Raw genomic sequence first — 20929 nt, forward strand, 5'->3', positions numbered from 1 at the left:
CGCTAACACCCCCAAAATAAAGATGGGGTGGTGGTGGGGAAGGATGGGATGGGGGGTGGGGGGGGGGGAGGGCGGGAGAGACCCCCCCGATCCGAAAGGGACGGTGCGACCCCAAACTCGCCGCGCTGCAAAAGTTGCCGCCGGGAGACGCGGTGACAGCCCGCTGCGGCATCCCCGCACCGCCGGGGCCCGGCCCGCCTCCCTCCGCGGGCGCGGACAGCAGCGCGGCACCGCGGCCGCCCGCCAGCAACTCCGCTTTTCCAAATAAATGGCAAAAAAAAAAAAATAAAGAGGAGAAAAAAAAAAGAGAGAAAAGACAAAAGTTGCGGGCTCTCTCCTCCGCCCTCCCCCCCCCCCCCTCTTCACCTTCCCCCCCCCCAATCACCGCCCCGTTCCCGGCGCGGTCCCGTGCCTGCGGTGCCGGCGGGTGAGGGAAGTTTCGGGGCGGCGGGGTGGGGGTGGGGCGGGCCGAAGTTCCCCGCGCGGGGCCGGAGTTGGGGCTGTGGAGGAATGTGGCGCCGGCTGTCACGTGAAGCGGCCCCTCGCCGCCGAGGGGGCATGTGTGAGGGGCGGCGGCGGGGGGGTTAAATAAATAAACGCGCGCGTAAACACATAAATAAGGGGGGGGGGGGGAAAGGGGGAGCGCGTTGGTGTGAGGGGGTGGGTGGTAGCACCGAGGGGAGCGAGGAGGAAGCGCGTCCCGCAGCCCCAGAGTCGCGGGGATGCGGCTCGGACCCCCGGCGGAGGAGGGGGGGAAGCCCGGGACCCGGAGGAGGACAAAGGGCGGCTTGTGAGGCTGCGACGGGGGGCCGGCAGCGTCCCGGCCCGGGCGCCCCCTCCTCCCCCGCCCTGTGCGGCCTGGCGCGGCCGCCCCCCGCCGGCCCGGCGGGCCCCTCGCCGCCGCCCCTCAGCCCGCCGCGGCGCGGGGTGTCGCCCGCCCGCGCCCCCGAGGAGCGGGCAGCCGTTGGCCGCCCCCCCCCCCCACACCTCCCCAATCTCCTCCTTCCCCCAGAGGAGCCGGGAGCCGCTGGCCGCCCCCCGAGGAGCCGGGAGCCGTTGGCCTCGGCGGCCGGGCGGGCAGGGGCTTCTCCCCGCCTGCGAGCGGGGAAGGAGGCTGAGGGTGGCTGTCACCTCAAATAAACATCTCTCTCCGGATGGGCGCGTTCCTCCCGGGTCGGTCTGTACATTGCAGTGAAGTTGAATAAAGCCTGGGTTGCGTCAGGTCAGAACGTCTATAAGTTATCTACTTTTTGGGAGGGTGGGGGGGGGGCGGGAAGGGGCGCGAAGGAGAAAGGCCTGGGGAACTGAGGGCAACTTGTGCGGCCCGGGGTGGAAGGGGGGGTGGGGGGTGGTGGTTGGGGGCCGGCTGTGCCGGGAGCGCGGAGCCCGGCGAACCCCGGCCGGGGATGTGATCCTGAGCCGCTTCGCGGCTGCCGGCAGGCCTTGTTTGCTTCCCGGCTGGGCTGGCGTGCACCAGGAGTCAAGTGCCTAGAAACCAGCGCAATTTCATAGTCAGAAAGAGAGAGCGGGGTCTGCTTTTATGGGCTCGTACGGGAGGACCTGGCAGAAAACCACCCTGCGCTCCCTTCGCTTGAAACAACTCTTCCCAGAAAGTTCCCTTTTCAAAGTCTTCCTGTTGACTTCAGTGAGCTTTAGAGCAGGCTTTAATTCTTTTCTCTTTTCTTTTGTTTTTTAAACTCTCCAGATATTTTAAAAGGGAATAAAGGGCGCCTTGAATTTACTGCTTTACCTGCTGCTGCCGTCTGTATCTAGTTTACCCAAGTTTGTGTGGTTCAGTAGTGCTTTTGTTTGGCATCTGGAGAAGAACAAACGAGCCGCTCTTCCCTTACCTTTCTGAAATGATACCACAATGAAAGTTCTGTTGCTTGGGCGCGCACTTATATCCCGACCTTCCCAGGGAGGATTTATTTACGTGCGCATAAGAGTTTTAGAGCCAGTAGGAGAGCGACCAATTAGCCATATTTGCAAAAAGATGCTGGGGAAACTTTAACTGAAGGGTAGTCCTAGACCTCCAAGTATCTAAGTGCAAAGGAATAAGTGTTCAGAATTAATTGCCAAATAGAGGAAATTGTTCTCCTGTTAGGCACTGGACGTGTTTTACGCGTGGGTATCTGTTAGGTGTCTGTTAGGTGTGTTGCAGAGCGGAGGATTGTTTCAAATACCTTCCTGTAAACATCACGCTTAATTTAAAACAAAAGATACAGCTTCCATTTTATGTGGAGGTATGGGCTTTGCCTTCCTTACGTACCAGTAGCCTGGGAGTCCCTAAAATGAGAAAACAGCAACATTGTACGATTCAGAGGAGTAGCTTGGGTTTGCTGACAATAAACTACTGACTTAGAAAAAACGCTTGATGTTCAGGATAGAGATGACAGATATTTCTTTACAGTGTCTTATTTGCTATTTTTCAACTAAAACCGGGCAGTAAATCAATCATCATCTGTAATTATTGCTGCGGTAATTACCTTTGGGGAGTAGGTTATCATTCTTGGTGGCCTTTGTTCAAATACCTTTTTCATTTTCCCTGTTTTATTTTTCTTGAATCATGTCAGGTTTTGAGCGGATTAATAGTATTCTGAAAGCAGTCTGATGGTGAGATTTCTGAAAGGGCTAATAATGCGATTCCTCCGAGAAGTTGCGAGATGCTTGCATAGACGTAGCATTTAAATTCATTGATAAAGAGTCTGCCCATCAATTATTACATCTTCATTTTTAGTGCACAAACAAAAGCTCCAAGTAATGTTGAGAGGAGAATTTCCGCTGCACCTCGAATGCAGTGTTTATTTAAATTCCTTATTCTTTAAGTATTAGTGGTTTAGTCAGTACAAAATATAGTTCTGCAGTTCAAAAATAAACAGTATTTGAAATAGCTTGTCTGAAAAACTGTTCTTTGAATGTATGTAAATGAGTTATTTAAACTCATGAGTGCTGTTTTACATCTAAATAAAATATGGAGTTACACATTACGTTCCCAATTTGTCATGTACTTAGCAACCCTTTCTGGGGGGAAGATATAAGAGATATTTTTGATATGTCTGTCACTTTTGATAACTTAATTTGAAACTTATATCTTAGGGGAATACTGATACAAGGCAGGTAAATACATTAAAACAAAATGACAATTGAGGTTTTTTATATCGAATGCTTGAAACTAAGGTTCATCTGAAATGGTGGGTGTTAAGAACTTGCTAATGACTAAATTTCTTCTATTTCTTGAAAATACATTTTTTTATTTCCCTGGTTTCTATTCACATTCCTTTTCTATTTCTTTTTCTCTCTTTTTTCTTTTTTTTTTTTCTCCCCCCCCTGCTTTGGTGTCTTGCCAGTTTTGGTCTGACTGTCACCCCAGCTCTTAGTGAGGATTGCATCTCAGGTCTGGACCTAGGAGAGAAAAAAGGCATGGCTGTAAGCCCCTTACAATTTAAGAGTAATAGAAACATCTTTCCAAGGAAAAATAAGATTGTAATTATTTTCTGTGCAAAGCACTGTCTCTTACCATCTACTACAGGGTTGTGGCAAAAAAAAAAAAAAAAGAATCTCAAAAGGAGAGTAAATGATTTAAGTTTCTGAAAAACTGTAATTTGAACATCTTATTTTACTTTAGGAAGGAGGAATTGAAGTTCATCTGCCTGGTTCTGTTAGGCGGAGGAAGGATCAGTTGCATCAAACTCATCAGTCCTGACCTATATTTCATTCTACTGATTAATTTATCCCATTTCCTTGGCTAGTGTCTGGGAAAAAATAATAATAATTAAAAAATTAGAAAATCCATGAGGTATCATGGACCTGAACAAAGTCACCTAATGTGCTTGGTCAGGGAGGGTAGTGGGAGCAAAAGCAGGTGGGGAAAGGTAAGTCAGAGATATGGTACGGGGGTAGAAGCCTCAAAAGAGCTGCTGTGCAAATGAAGGGTATTGAAGAAGGGCAATTGTTCTGGCTCCTTAAACTCTTGACACAATGCCATTCCCTAAGGAAAACCATGCTAGAGACCCTCTGAGATGAGAGAGCAAGAGAGAGGGGCTCGCTTGTATCTTGTTTAACTTGGCCTTTTGAATGGTAAACCTTTTTTTTTTTTTTTTTGTTGGTGACTTGGCATGCTTTGTAGGTATCACACTTAGGTTACTGACTGCTTCCTCCCCCCCCCCCCTCCCCTTCTGGTTTATGGGGTTTTAGTTTTGGGAGGGCTTGAGGTTTTTCTTTTGCCCTCACTACCTGCTTTTTTTGAGTAACTTTGGAAACAAAGTTACAAAAATATAGCCACTTGCAAAGAAAACTGGGTATTATTGATGCAAACTCGAATGAGAATGTGGTCCTACTAACCCCTTAACCTGGGTTTCTCTGAGCTAAAGCCAGGTAATATTCGTTATGCTAAAGCCACCCACGAAAAATCACTGAAATTGTAGGTGTTAGATAAGCCATCACAAGGAAGCTCGAACAACCCCACACGTGTAATAGAAGTGCTGATCTTTGAAAGTGATTTCCTTTTGAAAGCAATACAAGGGCATTTTGTTATTACTTCAAAGTAAATTTTTTACTTGTGGTAATCTTGTATCCCGCATTTGACTGCAGAAACAAAATTACAGCATGTGCCTTCCTAGAAAGATGAGAAGGAAAAATGTATCGGCTCTATTTCACATATCTATGTTCTGCCTAGAAAAGGCTTGTGTCCTGAAATATTTTGGCAAGCCCAGAGTGCCTCTTAAAGTTGTCCTCTCTTTTTGAGGAAACCTAGGTACTCTTTGAAAAGACCTCGGTACTCTTTCCACCCTGACTGAATTTACAGCTGCAACTCAATTCAAGGAGAGTGTTGGTGGACTGAGGAGATGTGCCTGTGTTTTAATGTGACTTGTTTCCTCACTATAAATTCAGAGCAAAAGGATGTTTCTTGCTCAGAGGTGCAGGTGGTGTGGTGTAGTACCAAGGAAGGTAGAACAGTAGTGGATTAAAACAAAACCCCTACCTAATAGCAGCAGTGGTTCAGAGACAATTTGACATTTGCATTCCCTTCAAACAGTAGCTTTTACTTTTCTGTGTATCTGTCAACTATTTGAATGTTTATTCTCAGCCCCAACCCTCCCCAGCTTCTAAACTGCGTGGACTAGACTCGAAAGTCATTAGTATGTCTGCTGATTAGACTATAATCAATCCAGCATAAACAAAACCAGCAATTAGTATTGGCATGATTTCTGTGAACTTGACTTAAAGTTTCACTAGTACTGGTCCAAAGAATTTTCTCTGAACGGGCTGTTTTCAGGAACTCTGTTATTTTGGCATCATCATTTTATAGGGAGGGAACAAAAAATTCATAAGATTCCATTTGGCCTGAAAAGCAAAAACATCTGTTTGATGCATGAGTAGATTGCTGGCTTCTATTTGGCCATCCAAAAAAGGGCAAAAATTAAGATATCGAACATAAAAGAGTACATGAAAAAAGAAAACAAATTACAAAGAGGATTTAAGATTAGCATCTTTTTATAATGCAGGTTATTTATAGCGTTCTTTTTTTGACTTGCCAAAGCATGCCCTAGCTTATACCAAAAATATCCGTAATGGCAAAAACATCCCTAACCTTTAGTAATTCACTGACTTTGGCAGTGCGTGGTGGTATCGATGGTCTTGATTAGCTGGAAGATTTCTGTAATGCTACCCAGCCATTTTTGGGGGCTAGTGTGAGTTATGTTGACCATTGCCATTTACTTCTTAGGACCAGGTGCTGTTAGGGGTGAGCATCCAAACAGCTGCTTCTAAACAGGTACCGCTCACACTACTAGTGTCCATAAAGGTGAAATCTTGTGACAAAGATAATACTAAGAGGCTTAGAAATGCTGTGGGTTTGGTTTGATTTTGTTTTCCCAAGTTGCTGTTAACTTGAGTAACAAGGGGGGAAGCTGTCTGTATGGAGGCACTTATCTAACATGTAGGGATAACGTTATCCTCCATGATCTAAGATGTCTTGAAAGGCTTTATGTTGCTCTGTAATTCATTCAGTCTAATTTACAGCTGGTTTAATAGATCTCCCTTCTTTGTTCTGAAACATGATTCAGTATTTTGAAACTCGCAAATTTTGGTAGGGGGGGAAAGAAAAAGCATTCCTTTTGAATAATTGTCCATGAGGAAAGGGTCTAGAAGAACTGTTAGTATTTTATGTAGACATAAGGATTCAGTTGTTTGGGGTTGGTTTTTTTTGTGTAAAACACTGAAAATAAGATACTTGGAGTTGTTTGGGTTTTTTAGAGATTGATTAAAATATAGTATAGAAGCTGATACCTTAAGACAGACCTCTTAGCATCTTTTCCCAGCTGTATTTTACGGTATCCATTGGTTTCTGTAGGGCTACCTGAACTGAAAATCAGTCCCAGCTAGGGGTGGAGAAAATGCACTATTTCACTTAAATCAGAACTGTGACACATGTATGTATGTACATATACATTTTTCCCTGAAGGGACAACATTCAGATCTCCAAAGAATCCCGCCTGTTGTATTTGGCGCTGTGAAAATGTACACGTCTGTTTTCAAACGCGCTGTGCGGCGTGTTACTACAAAGCATCCAAGTTTTTCAGTCGCTCTCCTTACAAAAGTCACACGTCGCACAAGAGAAGCTTTTAAACACTTATAAATGGTAATGCAACGCTTGGCACGGGGCTGTGGCAACAGATGAACGTGCAGAAAACCAGGAAAGGTAGCGAGGTTTGTTTTTGCTTTAACTTTAATTTTAGACAACTTGGGTTCTATTTCACCTCAAGTATGAGTAATTATGCTAGTTTAGCAATTATTAGAGATGAAAGAAATTCCGTTAGATATGAGTCTCCTAAACTTCAGTAGCTTTAGTTTTAGCCAGGATAATGATCAAGGAGTAGTTAGCCATATGCCTAGGGACTACACTGTAGCAAAAAAGATAGGGCTGATCTTGGGGGTATCCTTATTACAACACGCTATAATTAACATTTTCATTCAGCCCTCCTACTTTAAAAAAAAAAATCAGCTTGATGTTCTTCTGTGCACACTGCTAGTAAGACTGCACAGAATTTCCCTCTTCCAATGGAATTTTGAACCAGGACTGTTGTCCTCCATATTTACAGTAGTAGTTAGCACTGGTCACAGTTTTTTTGTCCCCCCTACTTCATGATCCTTTAGTTTCAAACACTTTTTTCCCCTCTATACTACTGCATAATTATTGAGAAAAAGATGTAGAGGATTATTTTTTTCTTGCTTTTTCAGGATCGAGGTTATCCCTGTTCTTGTGGTGTATGCACCTTTGAGCCTTTTAGAATGTCCTTTAGCTAGAGTGATGCTGTGCATGCCATGCTGCAACTTTTCTGCGTACCGCTGAACCCTGACAATGTGTTGTCAGAAGGGTTGTAGGGTTGTTCCTTACCTGTTCTGCACAATTAGTGCCCGAGGACATTTTACATTTTGAGGGGATGTGTTTTCATTGTGGGTTTTTTTCCCCACTCATTTTATCGTGGGAGCAAGACAGAGGGGTGGTTGGTTTTGGGTTTTTTTGTGTGTGTGATTCATCTGATACTTTCATTTTTAAATATAGGTGCAATTACATGAAATTTTTCTAAGGTTAAGTTTTTTGTTAGGATTTCTTGAAGTCATTTACATATCTATTAGTGTACTGATTTCCGCCCCCCCCCCCCCCCCCTTCTTTTTTTGATATGATAGGGGCTTACTATGGTTCTTTAAAATGATAGTATCAGCAATTAGTTAGCCTTCCTATGAATTTGGGAGTACTAGTCATTAGTTAAACAGCTTCTTGGCTGCAGCAGAACACCTTTTTGCCCCGAGGGCAAATGGACAGGATGTTAACAGTGAGAGTGTCTGTGCTTCCCTCCTTCCCCCCATTTTTGGAGAGCTTATTTTCATGCAAGGCAATAACATGGAACAGGAATTTTGTCCTTATTTAACAGGAAGTGCAAAATCTCTCTCCTACTTTCGCATACGGATGCTTGGAGAGTTGAAAAGCTACAGCACTTTTAAGTCTAAGTGTCCTGGTTCGCTGCACAATAGATGGCTTTTGTATACAGTCCCTGAAACTTGTTGTGCCCTTACCATTACTAGGTTTGGTTTTGCTGGGGAAATAGGTATCAAACAACGAATTCTGTTATAATTGATTTTTTAGGTGTTTTTTTTTTTGCTGTTGTTGTTCACTTCTTTTGGTAACCTATCAAGTTCAACTTCCATTATTGACTCATTAACATCTTGAAAGGAACTTCGCAAACAAAAATAAAACACCTGCTGTGTTGCTGGATGGGATGATCTGATGTAGTGAGGCCGTGTCCTTGGGAAGACTAGGCTATGCTTTGATCAACAAAACTTTCTCTGGCACTGAATTATGATGGCTGGGTTTGTTTTTGGTTGTTTTTTTTTTTTTTCTGACAAGCGTCAAAATGAATTTCTAACTTTGACAGTGGCAGTAGGAAGGAGGAGGGGGTGGGGAAGTTAATTATTTTCCACCTCCAAAGAATACAATTGTGAGGAAGGAACTTTCTGATTCACTGGTTCCAGGACAACAGGATGTCAGGATCCATGCCTGATGTAACGTTTTCACTCTGAAGATGGGAGGAGGAAATGGGGTGCTGTTGGTCTGTGTGTGCAATCGTGGGGAAGGGATTGTGTTATGTGATTTACAAAGACCTAGATCATAGGAAAAAAATTGGTGAATCTGTTGGCAGAAGACTTGCTTGCCAGATAAAAATGTACATCAATGGAGATAGGTTAGAAAGCTGTAACACTAGGTTAAAAAAAAAAAGGGGGGGGGGGGAGAGGCTTGCATGCTTCACGACACTAGTACTACAGTGCTTATTTTACAGGTATCTGGTTGCATAGCGGAACAGTGTTGAGTAGAAACTACCTGAAGGAGAGAGTAGGAAAAACTTGTGCGTCTCGACTCCTCCTAGATATGGGAGTCTTAGTACAGTAGTGTATCTCAAAGCAGTCACTTACCTGATCCTGCTTTTTGGACATAGGGGACAGGTTGTTCCTTTCTCCCCAAGTTAAAAACAAACAGTTGTGCTGCTGCTTTTCCTCTCCCCTTCACCAAACAGGGAAAGTTATTTGCTCTGCTAGGGGGTTCTGTTCTGTACTTTGTCTGAGGGTGGTTGTATGTCACAGGGCATAAGTGCATCAGTCATTACACAGCAGCATATAGTGCTATGAGTGTGAGTTGCCCGTTAATTTTTGTCAATGACATTTCCCTTTTCAAAAGTGCAACTAAGTATGTGTTGGACAAGAGGATGAGAAAGAGCACTTCCACACAAGACTCATGGCTCTAATAGCTTGAGAACTGCTGGAGAAAGAGGCAACCTAGGTCTTGGCCTGACAAGTACTTACTGCAATATTACTTTGGATGAATTATTTCAGTGAAACTGGAGTCCATCTGCCCCACTTCTCATGTGGGTGCCCTAACCACAAGTTTAAGGTATCATGCGAATTCTCCTTCTTTCTAGTTCAGTGAATATTGTAGATGAGGTGTGGCAGCTTCAACAGCAATGAACGAGTGCACCTCAAGTCTGAGGGTAAGTGCTTTTTGTTAGGAAGCTCATGACGTGAGTACAAATCCTTCTAATAAGAAGAAAGCGGAGCTGATGCCACCCACATCCTGGGTGAGCGATCTAACCAGTAGAGGGTGGAAAGGAAGAGGTATTTCAACCTGCACATTCACTTCCAGTATCTTGTAGCGGGGTATGTAAACCCTGAAGAACCAGCTCATAAGGCTGTGTTCAAAGCAAGGGCAGGCAGGAAAATATGTCATCTTCCACTAGCTAGAGGCAGTGGGGCTTTGGTTGGATTCCAGTGTTGAGCTGCACAGTGCTGAGAAAGCCTGGATGATAAAATCATAGGTATTGCCCAACCTGAGTGGCATCTGAGCAAACTTCTAGGAACTTAGATGCAGTGTCCCCTCACTAGTTTTGGGGGTTCTAAGCTCCTTTGTGGATATAGATTGGACTGCTCTTCTATGTGATAGAAAGTAATCTAGAACACAGCAGAGTTTAAGGGATCAAAAGGAAACCTAAAAAACCCTCTTCACAGTAGATGGAGATCTCTGGTAAATCGGGGATAATCTCAATTGAAAGGAGGTGGGGTTTTTCACTCAGGTTAAATGTATTTCTCTAGGTAATAGAGCCAAAGCATGCAGCTGTATTTTGGTTTGGTGTTGGAATGGTGTCAGACAACCTAAACTCCCCTATTTAAGTACCTCATTTTAGACACATAAATAAATGACTTAATTTTCAAAGGCAATGAACATCTACAGTAACCTTTACTGTAGGTCCTCACAGCCCTTCCTTACATCAGCTGTCTTCAGACTTGTGTAACGTTGGTTTCTTTGAGGTTCTGTGATCTGTGCGTCAGTTTGATTCAAATTGCTCTCTCTTGCTGAGTTTAGGCTTTTGTGGACAATGTTTAATGAATTTCCTGTTTTCTAAGCACAGTTGAAAATACCGGTCTGTAGGAGTACCAGAAATACGTGGTTATGTCCCTGTGAGAAAAACTCAGGTGATCCGTAGCGTCAGTGTACTGAGAGGTGTCACTCTGAAAAAATTTGGGTTTGGTTATTGGGTTTAAAATTGATCTTAGCCTCTAATTTGTGTCTTTCCTCAAAATGGACTGGTTGCCCACAGTCACCTTGTCGGGAATGGAGGCAGAATACTCAGTTTGAGACTGGCAGGACAGCTGAAAGTCTTGACCTTGGTACTAAGAATTGACTCCTAGAGAGCTTCCCTCTTGCTTTGCTAATTCTCACCATGGTCCTCAGTTTGACTTGGAGATGCATTATAATCTGTGACATTGCATGATAGAGCATCTTAGGGATGTCTGGAATTTACTTGAGGTTTATAAAAGGCTTCATGGTTCTTTGGAGAAAAATAGTTTTAAAAACATATCATACCATTATTAGATTACTTTAAACAAAAAAAAATATGAGTCTAGGTAGATGTGGCTTGATGTCCTTAAAAGATGTACAATTAGGGAGGCAAAGTTAGCATTCCTGGCAGGATTAATTAATGTAGTAGCTCAGCTACCCAGAAAACGATTTTCCTCCCACCCCTAGCTTTGGGGTTTCTGTAGAATTCTCCCTCTGCTGCAGGAAAGACCATCTTTGTCCTTTTCTGCACACAGTGTTATGTAAAACTGGATGTCTTTAGGCGCTTTAGTCACATTTGAATACCATCATCCTTGAGATCAAGGGTCGGAAGAAGATTTGAAAGATTTCTTAAGCATAATTTCTTTCCACTTAAGTATATTTATTACTTTCATGTTTATGTTCTGCCTAGGAAAATACTTTATTTTAGCATAAGAATAGTATTTGAATACTATACCACAGTCTAATTGGGAACTCCGAATTCAGTCTTAGATTAGGGGGGAAAAAACCCCAAGCTCAGTGTTGGGATAGACTAAAGAGAGGAGTAAATATCTGAGTGCTATGAGGGACTTTGTCTTATGGAAAAAGCAAATGCAAGAAGAAAAATGCTTTATGTAACATGAATCTTTTAAGGAAAATAATTTCCAATATCAAGAGAAAACTGGTACAATGTTGGGGGTGAGAAATAGGAAAAGGGATATGCCACAGCACAAAGGAAAACAGATTGTAAATACAAATATTCATGTATATGATGTATTGGATTTTTTGTACAGATGTGGCTTCGCACGGATCTAATTTTCAGCAGAGTTCTGGAACGTAGATATTTGAAATGTTAAGATGCAAATGTATTTCTTTTCCTGACTCTTCTCACGCTAAAGTCATTTGGTGTATACACATTTGAGAGTCAAAATGGTAATCTGGTTTCTGGCTTGTAGCTGACAGATGTGCATGGATGCTAGGTGATGCTGTTCATAAAACAGTACTTTCTTTGAAGTTCTGGACTTTTAGGAATGCCACTTATCTTAAACGACATTATGAAGCATCCTGAAATGGTTGTAGACTTCCAGGAGTCACCCACTGAATTTCTGCTTATGTGTGGTGTAGCCTGGTGTGAAATCCTGTGCTCACATGTGTGGGCCAGAGTACTTTAAAAGGTCTTAGATCACCAGTGGTACCCAGGGAAAGAAGAAAGTGGAGGAAGGTATAGCCCTAGGAGGTGATGCATTGACATGCAATCCTGCATTTTATACTGCTCCATAACTTCTTTAATTTCAGTTTTCTATCCTGACTGAACCCTTATGGAGATGTATTTCCTCAGCACATTATTGCAAAGTGTGAAACATCTTCAAAATCCATTGACTTTAATAGAGTTAGAGGCTACTCAGCACCTCCTGTAACTGGCTCTTAAATTTGCCTTCTGCTATGTGATTAATCTATCTAATCATACTTAATATCTACCTGTAGATGGTGGCAGTATGAATGTCCTCTTGGTTTTCATGTGGCCATGAGGAGGAGGGAAAAGAATAGTAGAGCGGTACTTCCAAGAAATTACAGTCATTTGTAGGTACTGAAATAATGGCACACACGTTTTATTTCTGTTCTGTCTGGCTAACTCAGTAAATTGTGTATTGATTATGCTAATACAGCTAGTGTCTCTATTACTTGTCTGCAGAAATTATTCAAACATGTAGATTGAAGATGCACTTGGCAAAGTTGCCATCCTGAGAAAAAGGCTTTTGTGCAAAGATAGCCTTAAATTGAATTACTAATCATATGCTAATGGAAATGTATAGATTAAGTATTGAATTATAGGGAATGAAAACTGCAAGTTAAAAATATGTATTCTAAACTTCCTATCCTGACAGTCTTGGTTGCTATATTAGGTTTATTTTCACATCTGTCAAAGAATATGTTTTAAGAAGGGATAAATCAATAGCAATCTATTTTTATAGTTTATTTTGGGATATGTGGCTTCTCCTGCTTTGTTTAAGAAGCTGAAAAGAGGATCAGGCATTTGGGAAAGTTTTTATTTTTTCCTTTATTTTTAAAAATTTATTAACCCACCTAGACTAGAAGAAAATAGACCTTTTTCAATTATCTTTGCTTTTATTTTATTATGGTTTGTAATAGCTCAGAAACCACAAATCTTAGCCAGAGTCCTCCAAAAGGCTTCCCTTTCAGTGAAAATGCCCTTTTCCACACATTTCTAATTTTATCCATTTCTTCTCCATTCAAGGCTTTTCCCAGGCATCAACAAGGAATGACTTGTTGCTCTTCCTTAGGGTGCTAAATCTACAGATTAACCCTTCAGGGCTAACCAGGGGAATCCTAGTTAGCCAATAGAATATGCATGTGATTCTTCAAGTTAGAAAATCTCTGTATAATTTCTAACTTTATTAAACGATCTCCCTCCCTTATAGGTTAATCATGTGTCCCAGGAAGAGAAACGAAGCAAAAGGGGTGAAATCCTCATTGATCAGCAGGTGTTGCTCTAGAGCAGTCAGGAGATTAATTCTATTTTTAGGACCTCTCTATCAAAATTCCCACGGGTTTTCTTCATTGGCTGTCCTTAATGGGACCGCTTGTTTTGCTGTTGTGCATTGTTTGGGTTTTTTTTCCTTTAAAAAGGAATAGTTGGTCTTTATGTTGGCATTCAGCAACCTGAGTACGAGGAGTCCTCTGAACTGAAACCAGGGTTTGCCTTGGACTCTAGCTGTGTGTTCTAACCTTTTGCACAGATACAGCTTCAGTTTAGAGACACATTTTTGCCGTAAAATTTCAAAATCTAGTATCTGTCCAAACCACAAGCTTTTCTAATGGGAGATAGAACTGAGATGCTGGAATTCCGTTTTCTCTTACTGAGATTATTTTTTTTTAATTGCTCTCAGCTAGTGTGGTGCCACAGTTGTTGTGGTGATCCACTCTATTTTTGAAATTTTATTATTTGGCTTTCCAGTTTGTTTTGTTTATCGTAAGTTGCATTGAGAAAATACTTAGTGGGGACTCAGTGGTTTACTGCTTTATGGGACAGATAAGTCAGTTACTATCTACTATCTAGAATTTATCTTACCTTATGCTAGGATGTGGTGTTTGCTGTAACAAAGGTGACACCTCTGTGCACATTTACAGTCCTAGAATATCAGTACTTTCAATGTTTGAATTAATAATAGTGCGTACATGCTACTGTTTTATCTGCATATCATCCTCGTGGCTTTTTTTTAGTTACATTTCATGCTAGTGCTAAAGAAACGGTTTTGGTTAGCAAAATATAAAGCACATCATTACGTGGGTTCTGTTTGAAGTTGCCTTCCTCTCCCGAAAGAAAATTGTATTGTTAATGTTTTAGGGAGTTTTAATGTTGGCTGCATGTCACACTCCTTTTCCCAGTGAGGTGAATTTAACAGTGGTCTGAGAGCTGAAATAGCACTGAAGTTTTCACGTCTGGTTGTGGTAAGGCACAAATCGCTACTAGGGAGCTTATCAGATGCCACCAGCTGTAGTTTACTTAACAGATACTTAGGCTGTGTGGAGGAATGATCTAACTTAATGCAAAGGAAAACGAGATGCTATTTTGTAGATGATTTGTGCTAGAGCAAATATTACCCTAATTCTGTGGGTTTTGTGGGGTAGTTTCCTTACTCCTTTTAACATATTTCCCCTTAAATGTGGTTTTAATTTTCCTGACAAATATGTCAGTCTAGTAGAGTATTTTTAGCAAGTCTTTGTGCCGGGGCCTGTTGTGATCTACTTGATTCTGTTACGGGCGAGAGTCCTTAAAGGGCTTGAACAATGGTTTAGAAAGATGCTAACCACAAAGTTACCTGCTCTGAAACTCGCTTCCTTTTCTTAGTGAAATGAAGACATAGCGTTCAGGCTTTGTTGAAAGCAAACCTCAGCTCTCACAGAATTTTCAGATCCCTAAATAGCAGGGAAGTTTTAAACATTAGGTTTCACAAGGCACGCACTGTCATCCTTTCACAGTACAAAATCGCATACCCCCAAAAAAATTTGTTAGGCAGTATCCATGTTTGGTGTTTTTTTTTCCTTTTTAAGACTCAGAAATGTTCGGTGTACCTGTCAGCCAGCAGTGCAAAGCTGAGCACATTTTGATGTGCAGCCACATTCCACTAGCAATGAGAGCTGCTGGTACTGCAGCTGGTGGCAGTAGATATTCAGCACAGAACAGCTGAAAAGATCAACCCTTGCATTTTGGTTTGAATATACTTATAACTGGAGATCTGCTTCAAACAAGCAGATCTTGTTTACTTAGCAGGTAGCTGCTTTATTTTGATGTTTCTCACTTGGGCATCAGCTCTTGAAATGTTCATGTTTGGGTACCTCAATTCCATCCTGAGATGTAAAAACTGATAAAATTTTCAAGTTGCATTTCTAGACCAAGGTTAAACTTCTAACATCTATTGTGTTTGAGGACCTTGTTTGTAGGTAATAGATACATCTTCGGCCTTTAGTAAGGTTGATGAGTAGGCACTGATCCTCAAGGGATGGAAGAGGAGACAAATTTTTCAGTTTTAGAGCTTGTTCTCCAGAAGATTTTTTTGGGAATAGACCAACAACTGATGGTGGGCATAAACAAGGTCAGGTTGGGCTGCTGAAGATGTTTCACTGGGAGGCTCTGAGGGGGGTGGGTTTGGGTTTTTTTGTTTGTTTTGATTTTTTTTTACTGTATTCTAGTCGCATTCATTATTTTTCCTGCTGTATTAACAAGCCTTACTGATGTGTGCTGCCCCAGTGAAAAATCTTTCTGTTTAGCTTAGTTTGTGTTTGACCACGTGTTCCCCGAAGCTCAGCTTTTGATGAGCATTTTCCATTGCTTTCTTTGTCTGTCCAGTTTCCTTTAGCTGTGAGGACTGCTGGGATGACTGCTTCGGCATAACAAAGGAAATCATACAGTGTTATCACAGCTGAAGTACTGGTAACTTCATGGCTGCAAAATACAAACTAAACTGAAACAGTCAGCTCATAAAAACATATTTTGTGAAATACTTGATTTACTCCAGGGTTGGGGAAACTTTATCAGATCTCTGTTGATGAAAAGGGTGTGCTTACTAGCCACAGCTCTGGGACAGAGGTAGAGATTGTTTAGAGACCTCCAGAAATTGTACTTGACTCTTTCTAATATATGCACTGTGTTTCAAGTTTCTGGTGTCCTAAGAGTGTCCTTATGAAAACTGGTGTTTTTTTTCTAGAAACTCAGATTCTAGAAACAACCAGTTGCATGAAGCCATGGGGTTGGCGGAAGAGGAAAAGAGGTACCTGTGGAGTGTGTATATGTATCTCTTCTTTTCAATATATGTCTAGATTTATATGTGACCCTAAGTGTTGCACTCACTTGTCCCGAGAATCAGAAAAAACCCCCCAAGATCTTTGGATTTTAACTCAGTTGCATGATTATTTTTGAGGTCTGAATTCTCGGGAGTGGAAATGCTGTAAAAGTGCAGTCTTTCCCCTTTCAGCTTTTTCCCCCGTGGAGGGAGAATGAATTCTTTTCTCTCTGCTGTTCTCAAACTCAAAGAACTCGGTCTTTGGGAGAATAAAAAGGAAATGGTTCTGCCTTTTAGCTCTTCCCTTACTTTTACTTTGGGAGAGTCAATCTTACTTAGGCATCATATCAGAACACATGAGAACAGCGCTCTCTAATTTTTCAAAGTAGCAGCAGAATGGCTCTTGTTAGGTTCACTCTCGCCCAACAAATTTTGAATAGTGAATCTGACAAGAATTGTATTGTTTTTAGTTCTACTGCTCTGGAAAGCTGTGAGCCAAGGGAAAGATGCTGGCATGGTGTATACAGTAAAACAGCATGGGGTTAGTTCTCCTTTGCAAGGCTGTCTGCACTGCTGAGATGTTTGCTACTGAATATAGGATTATTATTATTTTTTTTAAAGCTTATGTATGAATTAGCACACACACCTCTCCCGTCTGCCAGGAGAAGGCTTGCTTTTATCCGTGTGGAGCGAGTAGAATTTTAAAGCCCAGAATTATTCTCTCATTTAGTTCCATAATCAAATACAGTAGAATGCATTGAAGACAAATATCCCAGAGGAAATTCGATTTGGTTTTTAAGGCATGAAACCAATTTGGTCACTCTGTTCTCAGATCTGTCGCTTCCATACAGCAACATAGTCTGTTTTGGTCTGGTCTACGCTTTCGCACTTTGCAGTGCAGCTTTTCTTGCCCGTGTTGTACAAGCATTGCTGGCTTTCAGAACTGAAGCTGGTATAAAGGTGCTTGAAACCCTTCAGCTACCTACCTAACATCTTTTTTTTGTTGTTGTTTTGTTTTGTTTTGTTTACCTTTTTCTGACAGTAGAAGAAAATGAAACAGAGGACCAGCAGGCAGGTGTGGGACACACAGCCGCACAGACTGGTAATGCCGAATTCCTTCATTAGTGCTTGCTTACTGTTTGACAACAACAGTGTGAGGGATTTTTGTATTGGGGTGTTTTTGCAAAGCCTGCATTCTTCCTTCTCTGTTTCAGCTTAGAATGCATTCTTGGGGCTCGCAATGGAAAGTAATGTTCCTCTCTCCTCACCTTTCAATTCCTGAAAATTAGAGATACTGCCTTTTGTAGGTCAACCTGCTGAAAGTGAGATGCTTCTAAAGTGCAGAATTCCTTTCCTTTTTTTTTTTTTCAAAAAACAGTCCTTCTCTACGTCTCCCCACATAAAACCCCACCCTATTCCATTTCAGATGAACTTGAATATTCATTCCACTTAAACTATTTTCTTGTTTGTAAAATGTGTGGATAAGGGTAATTTATTTTAGGATTATTTGTCTAATTTCTTACTGGTCAGGGATTAATTAGGGAACTCTTTAATTTTAAGTCAGTGAGATTGAGTGGATAAAGCTGTTGCCGGATCACAGGGATATATATTGTTAATAATCATGAAGAAATCATTGTTAATTCCCAGTAACAACAAGGGTTCTCGTATTCTCTAATACATACGGTTCTGAGAATGCAAGAAATACTTCACTTCTGTCTTTGGTACTGATCCCACAGAATTTTATCTGAAGAGCAGGATTGACCCGTTTGAGTAGTCTCATTGATTCAGCTGAGGTCACCTTTTGGAGTAAGGGTTGGCTCCTTCAGGATATTTCTAGAAGGCCAGTCATCTCTGAATACATGTAGGTAATTTGTTTGAGAACAGTTGGAGTTATTCCTCCTATAAAGGTGAAGAATGCAGTTGAAGTTTTTTGTTCAGCTGGCAGACTTTGTATTTCTCTTGTGTATGGGTTTGCGTTTGGTGCCTTTTGTAGCTTCTGGGGGCTCTGCACATAAACTGTGTTGGTTGAAAAGAGGAAATAAAAGTGTGGGACTTTTCTGCCTCTTTAATGGAAAATTTCTCCAACTCTTCTGAATGCACCTATGTCTCTATTTAGCTTTCTGCAAACTTGGGGAGGGGGGGGAAGCAAACCTGTACTGCTGTAGACACATGAAGTTGAAAAATAGAGGCCTACAAAACCAGAGATCAATATGACAAGGAATGGTTGCTTTTCTGCATTTTCTTCTTAAAATAATTCTCAACGGTTACGTTGTCTTGCTAGTTATTTATCTGCCGCCACGTCCTGTGTTGTTCTCCGCCTGTTTCTAGGCAAGATTTAACATTCTGTTTTTCTCTATAGCAAGAATGCAGCGCCGATACTAAAAACAAAAACCCTTCTGATAGAGCAAGCAGTACAGAAGGCCCACACTGTGTACACACTGCCAGAAGTTTTTATAGTAATACTTTGTATCTAAGCTCTGGCTCTAACCATTAAATGTGCTTTTTATAGAGTACCAAGTTATAAATGTAGTGCAGCTACGGCATATTAATCTTACTGCAGAGATTTAATGAGGCAGTTGTTTTGCGATGGACACTATTGGGAGCAGAGAGCGACAGAGTTTTACTTTACCACTGAGCTGGAGAAATATTCCTTGCCTGGTAATAATTATAACCACATGATCTAAGTTTTCCTTTCTTTTGCCAGCACTTTTCCATGCAGAAGTGGCTTGGAAGGAGGTCTGCTGCAAGGCAGTGAAATGGATTGGAAAGGAGGCTGTTTTCTTGGTAGTTTGATGTTTTAGTTGTGATTAGCTATGGATCCTTGTAGCATAGGCAGAAATATGTAAGATGAGTTTCAAGAATACAGATAGTCTTTGCCAGTCCACTGAGATGGCTTTTAGATATTCATTACTTTTACTTGACTTTTATATGGGTTATAAAAAGTAAATGTGGTGAAACCTCATTTTTACATGGACAGAATAGAATTTCTGCTGGTTGGCCTTAAACCGCTCCCATACTTGAAATTAATTGAAGTCCATGGCTTTATTGCCTCCAACACTTTTAAGCCAATGCAATTTTTCATTTTCCCCAAAGTTGCAGTTTTATTAGACCAAGTTACAGCAATAACATCCCTTATGAGGAGGAGGAAGAAGGGAAGGGGAGAACCACCTGCCAGAGAGCATAGTAATGAGAAAATCATGCTTCTTTTAATTTCCATTTATAAATAATGTTAACATAATCAGTTACAGAAGACAACTGTTCTTTCTGTTTCTTTTTCTTTTTCTTTCTTTTCTTTTTTTTTTTTTTTTAAAGTGCCTTAATAGGCTGACTTTACTTCTGTTCCAAAAAAGTAACCCTCCTTTCCATACCAGTGATATCTGTAGATGGAGCCGGTGTGTGTATTGTTATTGGTGTGTATGGAAAATTTTCAGTAAGTGCATGACAGCCTCTGGAGTAGGGCAGGGAATGTTGGGAAAGGTAATCTTACTATGAAGACAATTTTTGTTGAGGGGATTGTGGCTGTGCCTGTTGCAGATTTTTTGGGAAAGAGAAATGTGGGAGATGAATGGCATTTGCCCTGAAGTCCGTATGTGAGCATGAGCTTTGGATGGGAGGTTAAGGAGACAATGTAGTTGAATGCATATTGCATGTACGTAATACTTTTTTTCTAGTCTTAGGAAAGAGCAGCTCAGATAAGGCACTTAATCCTCAGTTTAAGTAACTGTTTAAGGTTAGACCAGTTCTTGATGGAAGATACTTGCTGTAACTGAATATCTACCTATTCACAAAGCATCCAAATGATATTTTCTCTCTTTAAATATATTTATATTTTGGTGGTGACATCTCTTCATGGAAGCAGATCACAGTGGAAATGCATTCATGGAGGGGGGCTGAGACTGCCAGAACTCATTTCACAAAGCTGTCGTAGGCTAAACTTGAACCTAGGTCCCAGAGGGTCCCACTTAAGTGTTGACCTAAAAACAAGTGTGCCAGTTGGCTAGAGCATGTATTCTAAAGTTGCAGCAGAAGGGAATAAGCTTGACTGACTTCTGTCCCTGTAGAGTTTATATCTGCAAATGCAGAAGGAGAAGCAAAACATTTATTAGTCTTAAAATGATTCTAATTTTAATAACTAGTCTCTAAGTAGGAAGCTTTAAATTGAGTGATTCTTTAGGCTTTTGTGCACGAAGGGGTGCATGTGTGCATACGTGTGTGTGTATTGCTGAATTCCTGTAAAGTGCAAGTGTTTCCGAATAATAAGTCTTGAGAATTCCCTCCCCTCCCTTTTCTTTCCTTCAGCATTGTACTTAAAGCAGAGTCAGACACTACCCTTATTTTAAAACAAACAGGTCTGTAAACTTTATGTGCAGCATTTAAATACTCATGTTAAAATTCAGACCCAGTGCCCACATTTCCCTGAGTGCTGTCAGTTTTATGAGATGAAACTGGGAGCTTGAGCTGAACAACTAATAGTATGCGATGTGCACATGCTGCCTTCCAACAAGTGTTTAATGATGTTGGGGTCAGTTTGCAACAATTAAGACAATTATTTCTTTTTCTGAAATATTTGTAACCTGGTGATCTTCTAACTACATTTATTAATCTCACAAGATATCTTGCAAAACAAGGTGGCAGTGAAAGTTATTAGATTTGGAACATTCAACAATGACTAAAATGTCATAAAGACCTCTTATATAATTAGCATCCCCATAGTTGTGTAAATTTGCAGACTGCTCCTCTATCTGGAAGTAGCTGCTGAAGT

The 20929-nt window shown here is 41.4% G+C and overlaps 1 protein-coding gene across 1 annotated transcript in view; it reads left to right on the forward strand.

The window, feature by feature from the left end:
• The window catches only part of ZNF521 (zinc finger protein 521), a gene marked incomplete at its 3' end in the record, with an annotated part of 208115 nt that overhangs the window by 209 nt on the left and 186977 nt on the right, over positions 1-20929 (forward strand). The window contains exons 2-3 of the mRNA XM_084260613.1: positions 16093-16155; positions 17210-17269. Coding sequence (XP_084116739.1) covers positions 16093-16155; positions 17210-17269 — 123 coding nt within the window. The remainder of the gene's footprint in view (positions 1-16092; positions 16156-17209; positions 17270-20929) is intronic.

The sequence above is a fragment of the Gallinula chloropus genome (assembly GCF_964237585.1).
Source record: "Gallinula chloropus genome assembly, chromosome: 2".
Taxonomy (NCBI): Eukaryota; Metazoa; Chordata; class Aves; order Gruiformes; family Rallidae; genus Gallinula; species Gallinula chloropus.